General features: G+C 37.6%; 2 protein-coding genes and 1 long non-coding RNA gene across 4 annotated transcripts in view; 1 reads left to right on the top strand and 2 right to left on the bottom strand.

Moving 5' to 3' along the window:
- Nucleotides 1–4,134, top strand: part of LOC145486616 (uncharacterized) — a 4,763-nt gene extending 629 nt beyond the window's left edge. Inside the window, exon 2 of the long non-coding RNA XR_014049315.1 lies at nucleotides 2,639–4,134. This is a non-coding gene — a long non-coding RNA (uncharacterized LOC145486616). The remainder of the gene's footprint in view (nucleotides 1–2,638) is intronic.
- LOC145486604 (caspase-3-like) overlaps nucleotides 1–12,077 on the bottom strand; it is a 58,931-nt gene extending 46,854 nt beyond the window's left edge. For both annotated transcript variants that reach the window (XM_081465299.1, XM_081465298.1), the window contains exons 1-2: nucleotides 11,772–12,077; nucleotides 7,978–8,041 (exon numbers count right to left, since the gene is read on the bottom strand). In XM_081465299.1, the coding sequence (XP_081321425.1) occupies nucleotides 7,978–8,041; nucleotides 11,772–11,813 (106 nt within the window). In that variant the 5' untranslated portion in view covers nucleotides 11,814–12,077. The remainder of the gene's footprint in view (nucleotides 1–7,977; nucleotides 8,042–11,771) is intronic.
- Nucleotides 12,078–16,014: 3,937 nt separating this feature from the next.
- Nucleotides 16,015–19,027, bottom strand: LOC145486608 (spondin-1-like). Its single transcript, XM_081465305.1, has 2 exons — nucleotides 18,293–19,027; nucleotides 16,015–16,979 (listed from the first exon to the last, which is right to left on the bottom strand). The coding sequence occupies exons 1-2, from the start codon at nucleotides 19,011–19,013 to the stop codon at nucleotides 16,837–16,839; spliced, it is 864 nt and encodes a 287-aa protein (XP_081321431.1). The 5' UTR covers nucleotides 19,014–19,027; the 3' UTR covers nucleotides 16,015–16,836.
- Between the last annotated feature and the right edge of the window lie 124 nt (nucleotides 19,028–19,151).

Raw genomic sequence — 19,151 nt, forward strand, 5'->3', positions numbered from 1 at the left:
GACATTTGTTATTGGCTTATATGCACCTCATGATTCTTTCTGATGCATGCTCTTGTAAGGTTATGTTGCCCTCTGATGTGAATGCTAGTAAGCTAAAATGTAATGTGCCATCTTCAGCAGAGAAATTTCTCTTATGCTAGAGTAAGTATTCAGAAGTTACTCAAGTGTCTACAGTTGTACTTACATGCAAGTTACAATGTGCTGTTATACACAACTGTACATGGACATTGCACCCACTGGTGCTGATACTGTAGTAAGTTAAATGTTGTGGTATTTTCTTTCACAAAAAAAACACTATGATACTTTATAAAAAGGTATACATGTACCTCAAACTGTGGTGAAAACTACACAGGACTTGAAAAAAAGGAAGAGTAACTTGCCCAGGCAGGAAAATCTACTTGTCTTGGACGACACAGTATAGTCAATCGATTATTTCATAACAATCAATAGAAATTAGTCAATGATATCAGAAATCAATAAAAGGATTCATCATGAGTCATCGATTGTGATCAAATTTTCAATAAGCATTATCAATTTTGCTGATACTAGGTTATCTTTTAAGCAACATTTAATAAGAAAGAAATGAACAAAAGATTTGAAGCGAAATATGAAATCATGAATACAATTGCATAAAAACACAACATTGTATCTCGTAAACAGAATATTTTGCTGGCATACATGTATCAGACTATGTTTTGGGGGTTTTGGTAGTGCCTTTGAAATCTACATAAAAAAGTTACAATCAAACATTGTGTTGAGGAACAATTTTTCTACAGTTTAGGTGAACTAACAAAGAGAGACCAACTTTCAATTGATTCTCTAATGACTGATAAATTTGGTAAAATCAAACTGATAACTTGAAACTTTTCTAGCATGTGAGTATGAATTTCTTTCAATTGATCGATAGCACTGATAACACTTACATTAATTTCAATTTATTGATTTATATCAATTTATGGATCGATTTCAATCGATTGCCTTACCCTGGGATGACCAGACAGCAATTTAGAGCCCTGTCACAGCTGTACATTTTACTTGTACGAAATTGGGCTCTTTACCAAATACATGTAGGTTTCATGTGTCATGCATCTGTTTATGCATCTGTAGCAGGGCAGGAAAAAAAAATTGTAAGTCAGTTGCCCAGTGGGCCAGTCAATTTCAGTTTTCACTTGCCCCACTTAAATATTAGTTGCCAGTGTGGTGGCCAGTGAGGAAATCACAGGAAATGTGAATGAAGTACACTCGGATTCCAAACTAATTCTTGCTCTCAACCTAATAATTAACTAATCTTTAGGTCTTAAGTTTTGAAATGGAATGACTGGAAATTATAATTTATCAAGCTGGCATTTTTAGTCAGACTCACAAGACTACTGACACTACATTGTAATTTCACTTGCCCACTGGGCCGCTGAACTTCTATTTTCGCTTGCCCAAGAGCAAAATTTACTTGGCTGAGGAAATCAGACCTGGGTTTTTTCCTGCCTTGAGTAGATCACAGATAACATCAAAATGTGGTAAAAACAAAAAATAGTCACATAAGCCATTACCAGAGTGTGTCACAGAATCTTCTCACTGATGTTTTTACCACATTTTGATGTCTTCTGTGATCTATTACTGAACAGATGCACGACAACATAGAATCTGTCTGCTTCATAATACATAACAAAGAAACAAAAACAAACTTTTATGACATCATCTGTACCTTTGTCCACCAATAGAGCATAAGTGTATGTAAGAAACAATCAAATTGTGCCTGCAAATAACTTGACTTATTATTTAAACATTGTTTGATAGGAGTTTGATTTATTGTGCATGAATATTACAATGTAGGAGATAGTGAACATTGAATAGTTACTGCCACAGATTTTGAGTTTAGTTCTTCTACATCCTCTGACATTCAGTGCCTTCCAATCAGAGATGCAAATTTTTTGTCACACAGTAGCTACAGATGTAGATGTAAGATCTGTTTGATTGATGAATATTCAGGGCTCAAAATAATGGCCGGTCAATGGGCAATGTCTGGCCAGAATGGTGACTTGACCGCCCAAAAACTTCACTCACCGGTCATGTTGACCAGTCATGTCATGTTGAGACGGTCACGTTGTTCATTCTTGAATAAACAATCAAATCCCCAACTGTAAATCTGAGAGTTTTTATCTCTTTTTTATTATGATCTCTAACGAAAACATACACCAATGCATACATGTATCTGTTCGAACGGCTAAAGACCATTCGCTTGCTGTTTGTCATGCGTTCAAGATTGACAGGAATGCCATTCGAGTGACTGGGGTTAAATCTGTTCAGAAAAATATTAAGCCAATCTTTAAACGGTCTAGCGGTGACTGGAACAAACAAACTATATTTGTGGGTTTAATTTAGCTCACATTACGTGTACTTGATTTTTTCGTAAATATCTTGACCAGTCAGAAATGAGACGTGACTGAGCTAAAATTACTTTGGCCGGTCAACATAACTGGCTACAGTCCGATTTCAAATGTCACAGTATAAATTGGAATGATAAGAAACAAAATGATAACTCCAGTGTAAAATTCGCTGATTGATATCATACACAGAATTTGCCGATTCATACTCAGACATAACTTATCTTATTTAACGAAATGTTTTATGTTACTTGTAGGATGAAGTAAAATTGAGAGTGGTCAATACATGTATACTCCTTGGTATTGATGCTTGATCAGGAAAAAATCAGCCACTGAGAAGTCTACAGTACCTATGACTCTATAAGGGGTCCAAGGTCCATTTCTTGAAGGCCCTGGAAACTTTTCGGGCCCACAAAGCTATCTTTAATTGAGCTGTGTCTAAAAACTAAGAGCTGTATATGCCTGAAAGTTCTTGTGTGAAGGAAACCTCTGTTTGTATTGAGAATAAGCGAATAAAACAGCTCTGTAAGCATAAGATTTCAGATTTTGGTATGGCTTTCTGGGTGCGAAAACTTTTTGGGACCTTCGAGAAATGGGCCCCTGGTGCATTACAGTCTAACATGGTGACCTTCAACACTTTCTGGCATAAATTCAACCACTTTAAACATTATTTTTAATGCTTTGAAGTATCACCTACACTGTACCTGTGTTAGTGAATTAGCATTAAATTTGAATATCTTAGATTGCTAGGTTGATACTTATTGTTCAATACAGCAGCTATAAGATTTCATCATAAAAAGCAAAGGCTATGTTTACATACATGTAGTACCAGAACAGTAATTTATTAACTTATGATGTGTTATGGGAACTATGGTACTAGATAGGCCATTCAATTTCAACAGGTCCCTATGAATTTTTTTTTTTTACAGTACAGTTTTTTTTTATCACAAAAAGAAAAAGTAAAATTTTGAATATTGTTTACAGTGAATGTTTGGTCAGGGGTCCAAAATGTTTGTCCTGTTTGGATTCCGTACAGTTTTGGAAAAAGAAGGAAACTGTGACTTTGTAAACATAGCGTAAAAGATGTCAGAAGCCTTGTTTTATGTTATGCAATGTAGTATTCCTTTGGCATGAATGTTTTTATGATGAATTTAAAATGTCAATCTCTATCTTGTGGTAAATGTTTTTTCTCCCTATTTTCTGTTATTTCAAATGAACAATTCACTCTATGAAAAAAGTTGATCAATATTTCACACTTACATTGCAGTAATTTTCATAATAAGGTAAAGGTAAAGTCTGCACATGAGCCACGTGGCCCAACAGACTGGAGCTTATCCCGCTTTCTCTAGCAGGAAGCGACTAGGACTATTTCTACTCCCCCTGGATGAGATGCCAGTCCATTGGAGGGTTACCCCACCATTAAATTCGCTGGTACCCACTTATACACCTGGGTGGAGAGGCACTGAGAGTAAAGTGTGTTGCCCAACAACACAACAGAATGTACCCGCCTAGGGCTTGAACCCGGACCGCTCGATCAGGAGTTAAGCGCACTACATGTAACTACGAGGCCATCGTGCCTCGCACATTTTTCATAATAATTATTAAGGCTAATTTAATCCTACATTAATTACTTAGTAAGAAAAAAACAGTTTATTCATTCATTTTATGACAAAGGTATTATCATTATGTTACATTTGACTTTGTGAATTTAGTATATATTTAAGACAGGTATCCATTTGCAAACAATTTTAATTTAGTAATACACTGTATGCCTAAATTGTAAAATTTTCACTAGTTGTAGCTGACAACAGTATAGTTCGTAATCATTTTATTATTTATGAATTAAATAGAGTTGAATATGACATGGTTTTGCACAATCTTGAAAAGGTCTTGAATTTTAGTAGTCTTCTTGAAAAGTGCTTGAATTCGGTTAAAGGAGCTCAGTCATGGTATTTTAAAATATTTTGGCCATGCACAAAATTACATTTAAGTCGTCTTGTTATGGATAGAAAGAAAAGAAAACATGTTTTATTTGTTACAATGTGTACATTGTAAACCTTATTCGTGGCATATAAAAACTATTTGAATTTTACTGAGTTTGTTCTGATTGCAATAAATTTCTGATTCTGTATAAATTTGCATGTTTTCTACTATTATAATTAAGGTCAACAGATTTGATTACAATAAAAAAGTGCATTTTTCTTCAAGTTATTATTTACAAGTTATTTATCGTACAGGGTTTCTGCCTCCCTTTTTCGATTTACATGTTATTTACAGGCTCCCTTTTTACATTTCCAGGTTATTTCCAGGCTCCATTTTTTGATTTACATGTTATTTACAGGCTCCCTTTTTCAATTTACAGATTATTTGCAGGCTCCCTTTTTCAATTTCCAGGTTATTTACAGGCTCCCTTTTTCAATTTCCAGGTTATTTACAGACTCCCTTTTTCGATTTACATGTTATTTGCAGGCTCTCTTTTTCAGTTTACAAGTTATTTACAGGCTCCCCTTTTCAATTTCCATGTTATTTGCAGGTTCCCTTTTTCGATTTCCATGTTATTTAAAGGCTCTCTTTTCCATTTACATGCCATTTACAGGCTCCCTTTTTCGATTTGCAAGTTATTTACAGGCTCCCTTTTTCGATTTACATGTTATTTACAGGCTCCCTTTTTCGATTTCCATGTTATTTACAGGCTCCCTTTTTCCATTTACATGTTATTTACAGGCTCCCTTTTTCCATTTACATGTTATTTACAGGCTCCTTTTTTCCATTTACATGTTATTTACAGGCTCCCTTTTACGAGTTACATGTTATTTACAGGCTCCCTTTTTCGATTTACATGTTATTTACAGGCTCCCTTTTTCGATTTACATGTTATTTACAGGCTCCCTTTTTCGATTTACACGTTATCTACAGGCTCCCTTTTTTGATTTCCATGTTATTTACAGACTCCCTTTTTCGATCTACACGTTATTTACAGGCTCCCTTTTTCGATTTACATGTTATTTACAGGCTCCCTTTTCTGATTTACACGTTATTTACAGGCTCCTGTTTTCATTTTCCATGTTATTTACAGCCTCCCTTTTTTTATTTGCATGTTGTTTACAGCCTCCTCTTTTTATTTACATGTTATTTACAGTATTATGGCAGCCTCCCTGTGTTAAATTTACATGTTATTTATGGGTTTCCAGGTTGAATCAAAAAATTTACAGGCTATTTACAGTATTTGCAGGAACAGTTTACATGTTATTTACATGATCTTAGCCCTTTGCTTTGAAACATTTACAGTGTTTTCTTCATCATTTACATGTTTCACTTGAAATATTTACATGTTTTTTACATGAAACCTCCAAAACATGTAACAGGGGGAAAATCATGTAAATTAATCTTTACAGTCTCTTTTTGATTATTTACATGTTAATTACATGTTATATACATACTCTGTAAATTTTCAACTTTTCCAGTGGATTCAGAAGTAGATGGAGAAATCGCTGGATTGGCTTTTCGTACGAGAACGTCTTGGTTGCAGTACAATAACTCCAGTGCTGGAATTTCTTCAACTTTTCTAAGTTCATTCCAGGTTCCTAAAAAGGTTTGCAAAAGTTTTACATCTCGTTGTGTTTTTTGTAATGTGGCTTTGTTTTCTTGTTCTGCGATAAAATTAACAACTGAACCGACGTCCACAAACCTTTCCGACATCTTGAAAATAAAAAGGCGGCTTGCCAGTTTTCGCGCCAAGGATGACGTGGCTTGCCGTACGATCACTTTTCACTAGTGAAAAACATCGTTCGTCCAATCAGACGCCGCGAACGATGATTTTTCACTAGTGAAATTTCATCGTTCGCGTCGCTGATTGGCTGCGACTAAAAACAGAACGGTTTTTTCATCACTGTCGTCTCTGTGGATCAATCTCAGTACTTAACTAAAATGACAGGAGCAACATTAAATTAGTTTTGTTGAGTATAATATACGTAACAGGGACATTGCATGGATTTTTACTATCAGAATGAATAACAAAATGTATAGTGTGTAGAAACTTGCAGTTACAGAGTTAAATTTCTGTCTGCTACGCAGGTTTTTTAAAACCAGAAAGGTAATAAAACGGAAAACAACAACACGGCGTACTGACCTGCGATGATACAAACGGCAACATTGAACGCAAGAAAGTTATAGCAAAGATTACACGTATTGGGATGTTTGTTCCAGTCGTCTGTCCTTTATGACCTTTTCGTGGGCCGGATAGCAGGAAAGTTTTGTCATTAGCTGTATTTCATTGTTTACATTCAGCTGCATAGTCGTTTGCACGCTAATAACTGAAGAAAATCTGACCCGCCGACCGCACTGCTTGCCGATTTTTTTTTGATCCAAAAGAACAGTTAATGTTTTCAAAACCAAGGACAAACTGTATTAAGAAAGATCGGCATTGTGAACTCCTGTCGTCTTACCCTTGAGTCTGTGACGTGTCATGCCTTCCGAAAACGAGAAATCGATGTTAACAAAGGGGTTGCAGAAGTCCCAAAATTAAATTTAGGCTAAAGCTTCGGTCACGATAAACTTGCCGTTTGTTCTACACGAGCGCAAAAATGACCCGCGAACTGAGGATCCCTTTTGTTTTTCCATGTAACGTGACGTTAAAAATAGAATTTTCGCGGGAAAAATTCAGTCTAACTGACGCCAAGGATTTGGTGAGTTTGAAATATTTACGTCGGTCAATAATGATATCTTTCAGTAAATCATGGATAACAATCGCAGAAGGTTGAGATAAAGTGATATTCATTGCTAAAAATTTGGCGGGAAATTTTTCTGACTGATGATTTTTATTGGACTTTGCATGCGAGACCAATTACCCCGATTTGCCTGTATATACCAATTTTAACTAAACTTGATAGTGATAACAATGCCAAAGACTATCACAAAAATTTTTTTTCTGTGGAAATAAACAGTACGCCGCACTGTTGAGAAACAACTCGCTGAAAAGGGTTTTGGGTCAAGCTCATTACAATTCGGCGGCGATATTTAGTACCTCATGACAACCGTTGGCGTAAAATTAAGGCAAAAGACCTCCAATATGTCTCAGTCAACTATATAAGGAAAGAAATATTATCACATGAAAATTAGAGTTTCTGGAATTTGTACGATGTATCTTTTAGGCTCAGCTTAAGTTGTTCGAAATTTCTGCCACTTTAGACCGCTTGAGAAACCAAACTCGTGATGTGGTGATATTTCGAAGAAAACCGAACGCCGACCTCGGCAAATTCCACGGTTATCTGTTCGGATAGCTTTTATACAGTGAAAAGATGAAGGTAAACGGCCGAACTCGATCTTTTGGTCCTGCCCGGTTTTCTCTGACAATGACACGTAAATACAAACACAAGGAAAATAAATATTTGGCGACGCACTGTCTGGCAGTAACGGCTCGTCCAAACTTCATAACGACAACAATTTTCCTTTTTTTCGTTTGTCAACTTATGAAGATATGAAGAAGTGATCATCATCTCCCAATGCATTAGAGCTTCCAGGATATGAGAGAAGAACTGGGAAATCAAACAATGCAGGGTTTACGCCCAAGCTTAACATCATTTAATCTTCTACCTACCCGCACCAAGTAAGTCCATTGAAGGTTTAGAATGGCCTGGATCCCGTGAATACTCTTCCTGACTCTAAAAGTAAATTTGTCTCCAATTAGGACATACATGGAACAGTGAGGAGTATCGAAGCTATATAATTAGAATAAGACCAGCTACAAAATGATGCCAGAGAATTAAAAGACAGGTTACAAATTGCGTAATTACAAAACAATCCATTTCTGCTGTGCAATATGTTGTATTTTTTGAACAAGGGTGTTATGACGACTCAAACGCTTTAAGAAGTACACTTTTACATAAATGCGTATCTCTGCATGACAAAGAAGAACTGTCATGCAACAGAAAACTGCAAACTCGCGTGCATTAATTTTCACTGCAGTGCTAATGAAAAATTAAGGATAAATTTGCCTGCTCTCAGCTAATCACATCGTGTGATGAGTAAATCTTCCCTCGGGGAAAGTGCTTCACGTAATACATCAAGCACGAAAGACCGTGTTTGACCACATTTTCAAACACGGAGAAGAGAATTGAAAATAAGACGCGTATCGGAGCATTTTTGACGAACATAAAGGTAGGGAAGATGAACTTTACTCCTTTGTCTCACGATGGAGTCACTCTGAGATGTTGATCGCGACGATACTGGTAATCTTCATCAGACGATGAGGTCGATTGTTCACGTGCCACTCTCTGTGCGCGATGGTTCGCTGCTAGTGGTGCATTTCGATCCTCATTATTATTCCGACTTTGTGACGCTGTTCCCTCATAGGTCCGCATTGTTACCGACAGGCTATTGTGCTTCTTGATTGTGGGTAATCATGCTTCAGGAATTTCGATTCCACTATCTCTACTGGCATTATTTGGATTAAGTCTAATATGGATAACTTCCTTGACCCTTCGTGTGTACCAGTGAGAGTCACGATCAATAAACTTGACTCTGTCCGAAATGGGTAAATGCCCCGTCTCGTTGGCACGCTCCGAAATTGTGAAGGTTTGCGCACGGGCAAGCCGTATGTCTCTGTCTTGTTCTTTTATCCTCTCTCGCATAGCTCTCCCTGTTTCTCCGATATCCACTTTGCCGCATTCGCAAGGAATCTTATAAACAACACCGTCTTGTTTTGTTGGTTCAAGGGTGTCTTTACGTGGAAATGTGATTTAACACGGTCTTTCGTGTTTGATATATCTTCTCAGTCGAAACTAAAACTAAGAAGAAAATGGCGATATAACATCGTAAAAATCTATGCTAATCAAGATCAGATATCCAAACACTGTCATGGTCATGATTTCCTTTGTTTAAACTTGATGAATTATCAATGAAGAAGGATAGTTTTTTATTTTTTATTTGCTTTATTTATTTATTTATTTATTTGTGTGTGTGTGTGTCGTGAAAAACACTGTCACAGTCATGATTTCCTTTGTTTAAAATTTATGAATTATTAATGAAGAAGGAGAGTTTCTTCATTTATTTACTTTTTTTATGTTCTGAAAACGTCGAAACGTTGTCTAGCTTTTGAGCTTTTTTAGCTTTTTAAAATATTTCTAACATATTTTATCGCTCTTTTTTGTAGGCTCGATTTCCAGCCGTTTTTGGGGTGTGGTTGTTTATCCTCCTCCCGACGAACGGCTGGATCACTGGTCCGTATCGCTTGTCCATGACGTCACATCAGCTTTTTATACAAATTATTACGCGGGTATTGCGGCAAAAAAAAAAAAAAAAAAAAATGGCGGAGTTTATTATTCCGAAAAAAATTAAACGTGTTGTAACAAAGATGTGTTCTATGTGGATCATTAAAGAAAAAGCGTGAAACTAAAACAGGAACTTATTTCAAAGCTACAAGAAATTGTAGCTTTGAAAAGGGTATCTTTGCAACGATTTTAAGTATTCAATGAGTAAACAAATACTTAAGAGTGCCTGCATGTAAAAATCAGACAAATTCTTAATTTCGCGGCAAGGGTCGAAAATTGGATTTCGCTAATATTCTTATGGTAGATAGGCTAGGGCATGACAAAACTACTGGATAGTTTTTTTTTGGCAAAATATCCTTTTATTTCAAAGAAATATGCAAATTACCAATCTGTTTGTTTTATATAATAACGGAACAAACTACTACGGATGAAGCTTTATTTATTTCAAAATCTTTCAACATAACTCGAAAGCCGACCTTTGCCCACTTTGGCAAACACGAAAAAAAGCCATTTGACGTAACCTATTGTCTATACAAAATGAAGCAGGCTTATCGGTTGCTATGCGTAGCAAAGAATTGTGATTGGTCCAGGAAAATCACGCCACTGTCAAACTTGACTCGAGGGCCGCTTCTCGTGGAATGAAAACTTACGGCGAAAGCGAATTGAACTGCGAAATCTACAAGTCTTAAAGAAAATGCTGGAAAAGTCAAGTCAGTTTTTGTCATCGGAGCAGTCCTGTGGGCCGAAAAGCTTGTTTGTTGCCTTGAACTGATTGCAGGAGTTGACAAAAGACGCTCGGAAAACTAGTGGTTGCGGTCAACTGGAGGCCATTCGATTCGAGGTTTGAGTGAAAGGAGCGTTAGTGACGGCGGAAATTTGTGTCCTCTGTGGTTAAATCAGTTTGAAATAGTGTCGAGACACTTTTTAGTTGCGATACAGTTGGCCGTGAGCTGTAGTGAGCTATACTTTGCTCGCTGCTGTGCCCTCAAACGGACTGGAACATTCGCATCGGAAAGCAAGGTTATGTGCTTATTTTAACTGATTTTAAGAAGTGATGTTTTAATGTTTCATTCCTGACATCAATCAGTCTGACAACAATTATTTTGAGACTGAGAAAAGTTGAATTTTTTAAATAAATTAATTTCATAAACATTTTGTTTATTGGCGTTGTTAAATTTGAGATAAAGCAATTGTACATGTTCTTGGCTTACCAAGGCCGATTTTGTCCTTGGTTTAGTCTCGCTCGACAGTGTGACGACTGAAACTGCTCGAGTATTTCTTCTGAGTCATTTTCTAAAAAAGAAACGGCTTCGTCTTTCTTCTTCCTGCTTCTCGTTCCTGTTCAATGCCCTGGCAAGACTTTTTTGTACCTTATTTTTCGTCCAATATTGTAAAATTTTAAGCCTATCCAAACTCTCAAAACGTTCCGCCATTTTAAAACACAGAGGGAAAAACTTTGTAATGATGACGTCAATCGTACGTCTGTCCTCTAATAGATCATAGGCGAATACCAATCAAAATGGAGGAATAGTTAACAATTATTCCATGAAACCGCGTTGGATATGAAGTGATAAATAACCAACGAGCGCGTAGCGCGAGTTGGTTATGATCACTTCATATCCAACAAGGTCGAATGGAATAATTGTTTTAGTATATTCTTAATCGGGTTTTTGCCGCCGATTTTTATTTCAACAATTTTACAGAGCGGAAAATTTTTAAACTTGGCGCACTGTTTTCCATATAAGGTAAAACTCCGACTAATGGCTCATAGTCGGAGTTTTTGAGCCAATCAGAGAGCTAGAAATGCAATAGTCGGAGCTGAGAATATACTAACTTGGGTTATTTTATAATTAACAATTATTCGCCAGAGGCGAGCTGAACATTGGTGAATATTCACCAAAGTCCAACGAGCCTGAGGCGAATAATTGTTTTAGTATAATTTCCAGAGGTGAAACACAGAATAACGACTGAAACAGACTGTTCGTTTGCATACACGCATGCAGCCGTAGCTTAAATGCTAAGGTTACATGTAAGCTTACATCGATTGTGAATCAATTTACATATCAAGTTCGGCAGTAAAACAAACAAGCAAAACACTACGAAAAATAAATTCATCCCGTACCTTTGTTTTATCGTTGTTGACCTCATTCATAGCTGTCATCATAGTCTAAAAATGAGTAGCTTTAGTTTGAAGAAAAATAAATTTCGGACAATCGATTTTCGGTCAACGTAACTGCGTTTGCGATTCTTCAATTCCTGGAATAAGAGTTCTTGAAAAGACTTTTGGTCCAAGGGCGACAGCAGTCATTTTAAGAATTCTCCATCCTTCCAAATATCCCAGACTTGGAGTGATGTCTTTCGATTTACTAAAAGCTTGATTCAGCAACTGTCCGCCATGTTTACTTGCCGAGATGGCGAAGGTGGTGAGCTTAGTAACCAGGCCTAGAAGATGTTATATTCACCGTCTGGAGCGGTGAATATAGCGTCATATAAGGAATCGGTCGACCAATCAGATTGCTGGAAACTCTTTGCTCAGCTCTGAAATTATACTAAAACTCGATAGAAACACGGTATATGTTTTCTATTTCTTAATTGAGCCATCATGAATGAAATCTGTACGGTACGCACGGCCGTGCGTAAATAAGATGACGTGTGCAGTTTATTCAATTTAACGGCAAAATTTCCGTCGAGTTTAGTGCAAGTTCCCTATGTTTAAGTTTCGGAAATGTGAAGATTATTCTGAACAATCCAAACCCTAATTCGAGCCTTTGATTTTTGCTAAGCTAAGATGTTTACATTAACGTAAGTATTTTGACTTTGTTTGTGTACATTTTCATGGAATATTTTTGACTTTGTCTGCCTACATTTTCATTATAATTAATTCGAAGAAGCGAATTTTTCATTGACAATCTTAGAAACCAGGTCAAGCGTTTTCGCTGAACCGTTTCGTAACTGATAGTGGCGTGTTAGGATCCTAATGACCTTTGGTTTTCTTCACCGTGCAAAGTGAGAACTTAGTAGGCGATCACAAATAAAACATGTTTTTGCGCCCAAGTCGTTGTCGCCATGTTATAAAAGAATTCGTTCATGCTTTGAGCTCTGCGTATATCGAGTTATGGATGTACATGGGAAGTTTGGAGAGCACTCAAGAAGCTAGAGTTGCTCACGGATGTAGCCTCGAGTAACTCTTACGCTTCTTTCGTACTCTCCAAACTTCCTGCGTGCATCCATAACTCGATTGACGCACGCGAAGCGTAAACCAACGCTTAAATATCGTAAACAAATTTTGAACTGAGTTGATATGAAATACTTGAAAGTACTGCTGCAATAAAACTGACGATGAATTCTCTGAACTTTGAAATGTATTTTCTCGAGTTCCGATTGAAAATTGTTTTGGCGTTATTTCAGGCGACTATTTCCGTCGTTAGTTTTTGGAAAATGCAAAAGGGACTGTAATATACTTAACGTTAATCTGGTACAACGTTTACGTCCATTCAAAACTGAAATTACTCGATTTCTTAATTATCGGATTGTGTCTTAACCCTTTCTTCTCTTCACCCTCGCTTGAAACGCTTTATTGAGAAATATTTTCATAAGCCTTTACTATGTTTACCTTTATTTAATGGTGCATACCGCGGGCTTAGAATTCTACTCCTGTGAGCTGTGCCAAATTACAAGTTCAGACAAACGAAAACTAATTCAAGATGGGTCTGTTGATTTCCTTTTCTCTTTGTTACCAATTCAGCATGACCCAGCGAATTGTCCACTTATGTTTTGCTGTCTTTCTTAGATGGTAGTCTCGAAGATGAACAACTGGATGGATTCTCCAACGCTGTGACGAATTCAGGCGAAGCTGTTATTGAAGGATCGTGCACAGGAGGATTCTTTCTGTTCTGTCTTTTGATTTACTTCCTCTACAGACTGCTGAGAGATGATCAAAGAGTTCATCCCGCAACTGGACATGATCCTCCGGCACAACACGTTACAAATCAAAACAGAGCTTCCTGTCCACGTTGTGGTAACGCTCCCAGCAGTCCACCTCCCGCTTATAATGAGGTGTTGGCGATGGGAGAAGGCGTTGACTTCTCATTTGCTTGCATGTCAGCGCCACCTGCAAATTCGAACCAACCTACTATCTGACCTAACAAATGACTTTATAATAGATTTAGTCACCGACTGATTGACTGACTGACTGCCTGTCTGCCTGTCTGCCTGCGTGCCTGCCCGCCTGACTGCCTGACTGACATACTGAATGACTGACAGACTGCCTGACTGACAGACTGACAGACAGACTGACAGACTGACAGACTGACAGACTGACAGACTGACAGACTGACAGACTGACAGACTGACAGACTGACAGACTGACAGACTGACAGACTGACAGACTGACAGACTGACAGACTGACAGACTGACAGACTGACAGACTGACTGGCTGACTGACGGACTGACGGACTAACTGACTGACTGACAGACTGGCTGACTGGCTGACTAGCTGACTAGCTGACTGACTGATTGACAGACTGACATACTGCCTGACTGACAGACTGACTGACTGACTGACTGACTGCATGGCTGACTAACTGACTGACTGGCTGACTGATTGATTGACAAACTGACGTCCTGGCTGACTGACCGACTGACTGACTGACTAAATGACAGACTGACTCACTGACTGACTGACTGAATTACACTAACTGACTGACCAGACAAAGCCAAGATGTAACCATTTTGTTTTGAATCATTTGTTTTGAATCTTTTTGATCCAGGGCAATATTTATCATTTTAAAATGTTAGAAGAAAGGATGGTTTGTTCAACTGACAGTCAAAGCTTTTCATGCGCATTATCGTACTAAGGCCCCTTAGAAATGTAACATCAATGACGGTGCACTGATTCAACCTTTCGATGCGTGACGTAATATCCTTAAATAGGGACCTTTAGTAACGCCAGAGAGAAAAAAGTAGTCAGAATTCATAGCAGAAAGCACTGTAACTTGACTTTCCCTTGACTTTGCCTCTTTCGCTTGTATAAAGGAAGAGAGAGGCGTACAAAGTTAAACATATTTGTCAAGCTGATGATTTTTAAAAATCATTTTTCAATCAAAATTTAAACCTCCCAGCAAGTTTTAGAGAAATGGAAACTGTAAAAAAATGGTAGAACTTTCTAAAAAAAATAAATAAATGATAAATCTGAACGCTTATCTCTAGGACTAAAAATAATTTTGTGAATTTAAGATTTAGTACATGGGATAGAGTTTAGAACTTTGTATTAGAATGCCCTCAATTAGGGCTCTAGAATAACTTTATGGGGGAGTATGAAGATCTGCTGTAAAAGATCAGTGGAGAATTTTATTAGTTTCTTTTGTATTTTATTGACTGCTTTCAGTAAATGTACTTTTTTGCCTATTAAAAATGAGTTAATTTGAATCCTTTTTTTATTTCTTTTTTCGTAACGTCTTAAACATTGTTATCAATAGTACTGATGGGAGAGGTTATCGATGGGGTGAGTTTTTAAAAGTATGGAAAGAACTGAACAAAGTAGAGTTCGCAACAAAAAAGGTCCTTTTGGAATCTACATCTTTTTAATATTAAATGCCTCGAACTCGTCAATTAAGTTAATTAACAAATTAGTGAGCCAAAAGATGCCAGATTCGAAATATTCTCATAATAAACCTGGTAACCGTTCACACAAATGTACCCATCGTCCCATAATATATTACTCTGATCCTTGTGGGTTAACTTGAAGCAGATCGCTACACAGCAGACATCATTCGGCTTTATAAACCAAACGACTCCTTGAATGGCTCTCGAAAGTAACTCCGATCACATTGGCGTGGCATACAAACACCACTGACTAGATACGTCCTCGCAATGTATGACTAAGAGGTATTTTCTTTTTTGGGAAAAAGAACTCAAAAAGGTTTAACTGAGTAAAATGAATGAATTATTTCCTGCCAGTAAACCTTTTTACCGAAACAGCGGCCATTTTGAATTCCACATTTTGACGTTATATGTGATCAGTCACTGACCAGACGTGCAGTAACATAGAATCTATTTGCTTAAAAACTGTTTACAGCTATGGTTGAGAAGGGACACCTCTTTTACTGATAGCTGATATCTTAGATGTGCCAAATTAACTGATAGCTGTGAAATTGCGAAAATTCATCTGATAACCCAGACTGAATTTCCGCAAGCCCATTCAATCAGCAACACTTTATTTATACCAGCTGCGCCTAAGAGTTAAGTAAGTTCGATCAAAATACGACAGTGTATGCAACAAGCAAGCCCATTCAGAACCTCTGTCAAGTGTAACACACTTCATACACTAATAACACCGGAACGAAACTCAAATATTTCATAACTGATCTAAATAAACACAAACACAACATCAGGAGCGAGCATCTTTTTTTTATTGATAAAGGATACAACGAGCGTTACATCATCATAAAGATAATACAGCGGTAAGAATTATAAAATAAAATCACTGCGGTTGACAGAGATGCAGCGTCATAAGCCGAGCTTTTCAACTAATCAGATTGTTTGATTCTTGAATTCACATCTGGAATATTTACTAAAACGAATTGTAAGTAATGCATGGATTTGTAGCACATCATTAATTAGCGAAATGTTGCAAAAAATAAATAAATGAATAAATGGAGCAAGAATAATTGACAGAAATACTTTCGAGTAGCTCTTGCATAACTCACAAAACCTTACTTAGCCTACTAGCTCCGGATTCATCACAGCTACAACCAGGCTTAAAATACTTCTACATTCAACAAGAAACATAAACTAGTGTACATATTCTTGAATTGTATAATTAGCGAAAGGTTACAAAATATATTTACGCGGTAATTGTCTTCTAGTTTATATTCTACTACATACAAGTCACTTCAGCTAGTGGCCAGCTTGAATGTACTACATATAAGGAGAATTCTAATCACTTCGGATTCACTTCGGAAGCTATTTATTTCCATGCTTAGCGTCGTTCATTTTCTGCATCATGACCAAGGTCGTAGCCAGGAATGTTCTGACTGAGGCAATGTCCACGAAAAAACAATTGAGTGAGGTAAAGTCTATGATTAAATTCTCTTCCAATGTATTTAGGGTGTTTATGATGAGTATAAACGACAAAAACGGAAAAAATGTAAGACTGAGACAAGTGCCTAAGTTTGCCTGTTACTAACTACGATCCTGGATGTACTTTTCCACACTTGCCAGAGATGTATTTCTTTATTTCCGTCGAGAAGCATCTTATGACCACCAATGCAATTAGAAGTAACAGACAGAGTGGGATGATCGCCCAAAGCAACTTGTTATCAAAGCCGGCTGTTTAAGAGAAATAAGTGTGTTACAAATGCTGTGAATATTGAACTAGTAAATCAAAACAACGAAAACAAAATTTTAAAATCGATTAAGTTTTGCTGAGTTCTTAAATTGTTTCATTATCGTTCAACCCTCCATTTGTCATGAACATCAGGCAACAGTAAATTGATTTCATCGATGAAAAAATTTTAAGTGAGGGGTAAAGGGAGAAAAAACATGAGTTAAGAAAACTTTTACTTTAATGGACAGGGCTCAGGACGGAATTTTATGCGCTTTTTCATTAATTAAGGCAGCTGACGAATTGCAATTAAAGTTATGTTAATTTAGGTAATTTCTTATAGCGTATGAATTCGTATAGGAAAATGTTTTGATTTAGTGCGATCCTCTAAAGTTCAAAAATTTGGTATTTAAAACGTCAATTCCACTAAACCGTGTCGACACATATGGAGGAATAATCAGTGGTTCAACTTCAAATTTACAAGAATTGAACGGATTTGCCTCGGGACCAGAAGAATCAAATTGTCGCGAGTCGCGGGTAAATCGTCGCGGATTCCTCTCGAAGGTCGCGTCTTCAACGTGCAGTACTCATGGCAGTGAAAGTGGCAGGATATATAGGCGCTAAAAACATATTATCCTCGTTTCAAATAGTAAAACAAATTACGTCAGCCAGGCCGGAGAATCTAATTCTTGCTCACGATCACCAAGATTGTTTTCATATATGACGACATAATTGATCATCGCAGTTATATACACACAACTTAACCAGTTGTGAAATAAAAGCCTGAAAAAAATTCAGGCCTGTAAATCACTCTGAGACAGTTCGATCAGAGAAATGATCTGCATTCTTTTCACAGAACGGTGGTTACAGTCACAGTTACGCATGAGCAGAATATTATTGGTAGCGAAACACATTAAGACGGTATAACTCATCGGGAGACCACTATTTGGAGTAAGTTATTTCAGTTGCGGGTCACGTGGTTGCCTCTCGGCCAATCAAATCGAAGAAAAAATGCATAGATTGATAATAGCAATTAGCTGTGTTCAGTGACATGAGTGACGCAAATGAACTCTGTTAATTGATTTTTTTCACTCGTTTAGTTTTCTATTTATTTTCGTTGAAGAATTCATTGTACAACATAAGATCAAGGATTCTGTTTCTTGCCTGGATTTTCAAATCATAGAACCTAAGAAAAATCCACCATACCTTTCCAAGAATTGTGAAAAGATTTTAAAAAACAACGCATTGCATTACCGTGACCAACTAATTCACCGGCTTTGATTAATTTTTGCGCATATTTTAATATATTTCCCCTTACCTTTTTTCTCACAGCAATTTCCAGAATATCCTTCCTTACAAAAACATGAACCATCTTTTAAACTTCCTCCGTTCAAACAGCTGAGGTCTGGGCAAGCTCGTGTTTTACGAAACGTAGACGTGCATGTTCCGCCACATTGCTCGGTCACTATCCTGTGACGAGCGCTGTGCTGTGTTCCTGAGACTCCACAGGGAACGGTGCAGGCACTCCACTCCGACCACGAGCTTAGTTGGCAATCGACTCGTTTACTTGCATAACACTGCCGTGTTTCGTGTAGGTCAGGACATTCTGCACCTCCACAAGCCGAAGAAGATTTTTCCGCTCTCGATTTGCTTTGTGATCCTTGTTGTCCGCACTGGGCTGCGCTGCAGAAACTCCAGGGAGACCAGGAACTGACTTGGCAATCTCGCGGTGTATTGCCATAACATTGCCGTGTTTCGTGTAAGTCAGGACATTGTGCACCTCCACAAGACGCAGAAGATTCTTCTTGTCTTGATCTGCTTTGTGATCCTCGTTGTCCGCATTCCGATGCGCTGCACGGACTCCAGGAAGACCAAGAACTGACTTGACAATCTCGCACTGGACATCTGCGACGGCGACGTCTTCGCCAAGCGTCACTGGGATGAACACAGATCAGCAAAGCTACTACGATAACTAGAATTAGAATCTTACCCGAAAGCATTTCTGCTAAGGACTCATAAACTGATTGACTGATTATCATACGCAAGCAGGAATTGAAGCGTGTAACGGGTGGGGTTAGCAGAAGACAAACACATCGTATATTTAAGGTTATTATTTCACGCCGCAAAGAGCACTGGGTAGGCTGTCTAGTTTATGAAAGGCAACACGGTTTCTTGAT

This window comes from Orbicella franksi, chromosome 5 (assembly GCF_964199315.1).
Source record: "Orbicella franksi chromosome 5, jaOrbFran1.1, whole genome shotgun sequence".
Lineage (NCBI taxonomy): Eukaryota > Metazoa > Cnidaria > Anthozoa > Scleractinia > Merulinidae > Orbicella > Orbicella franksi.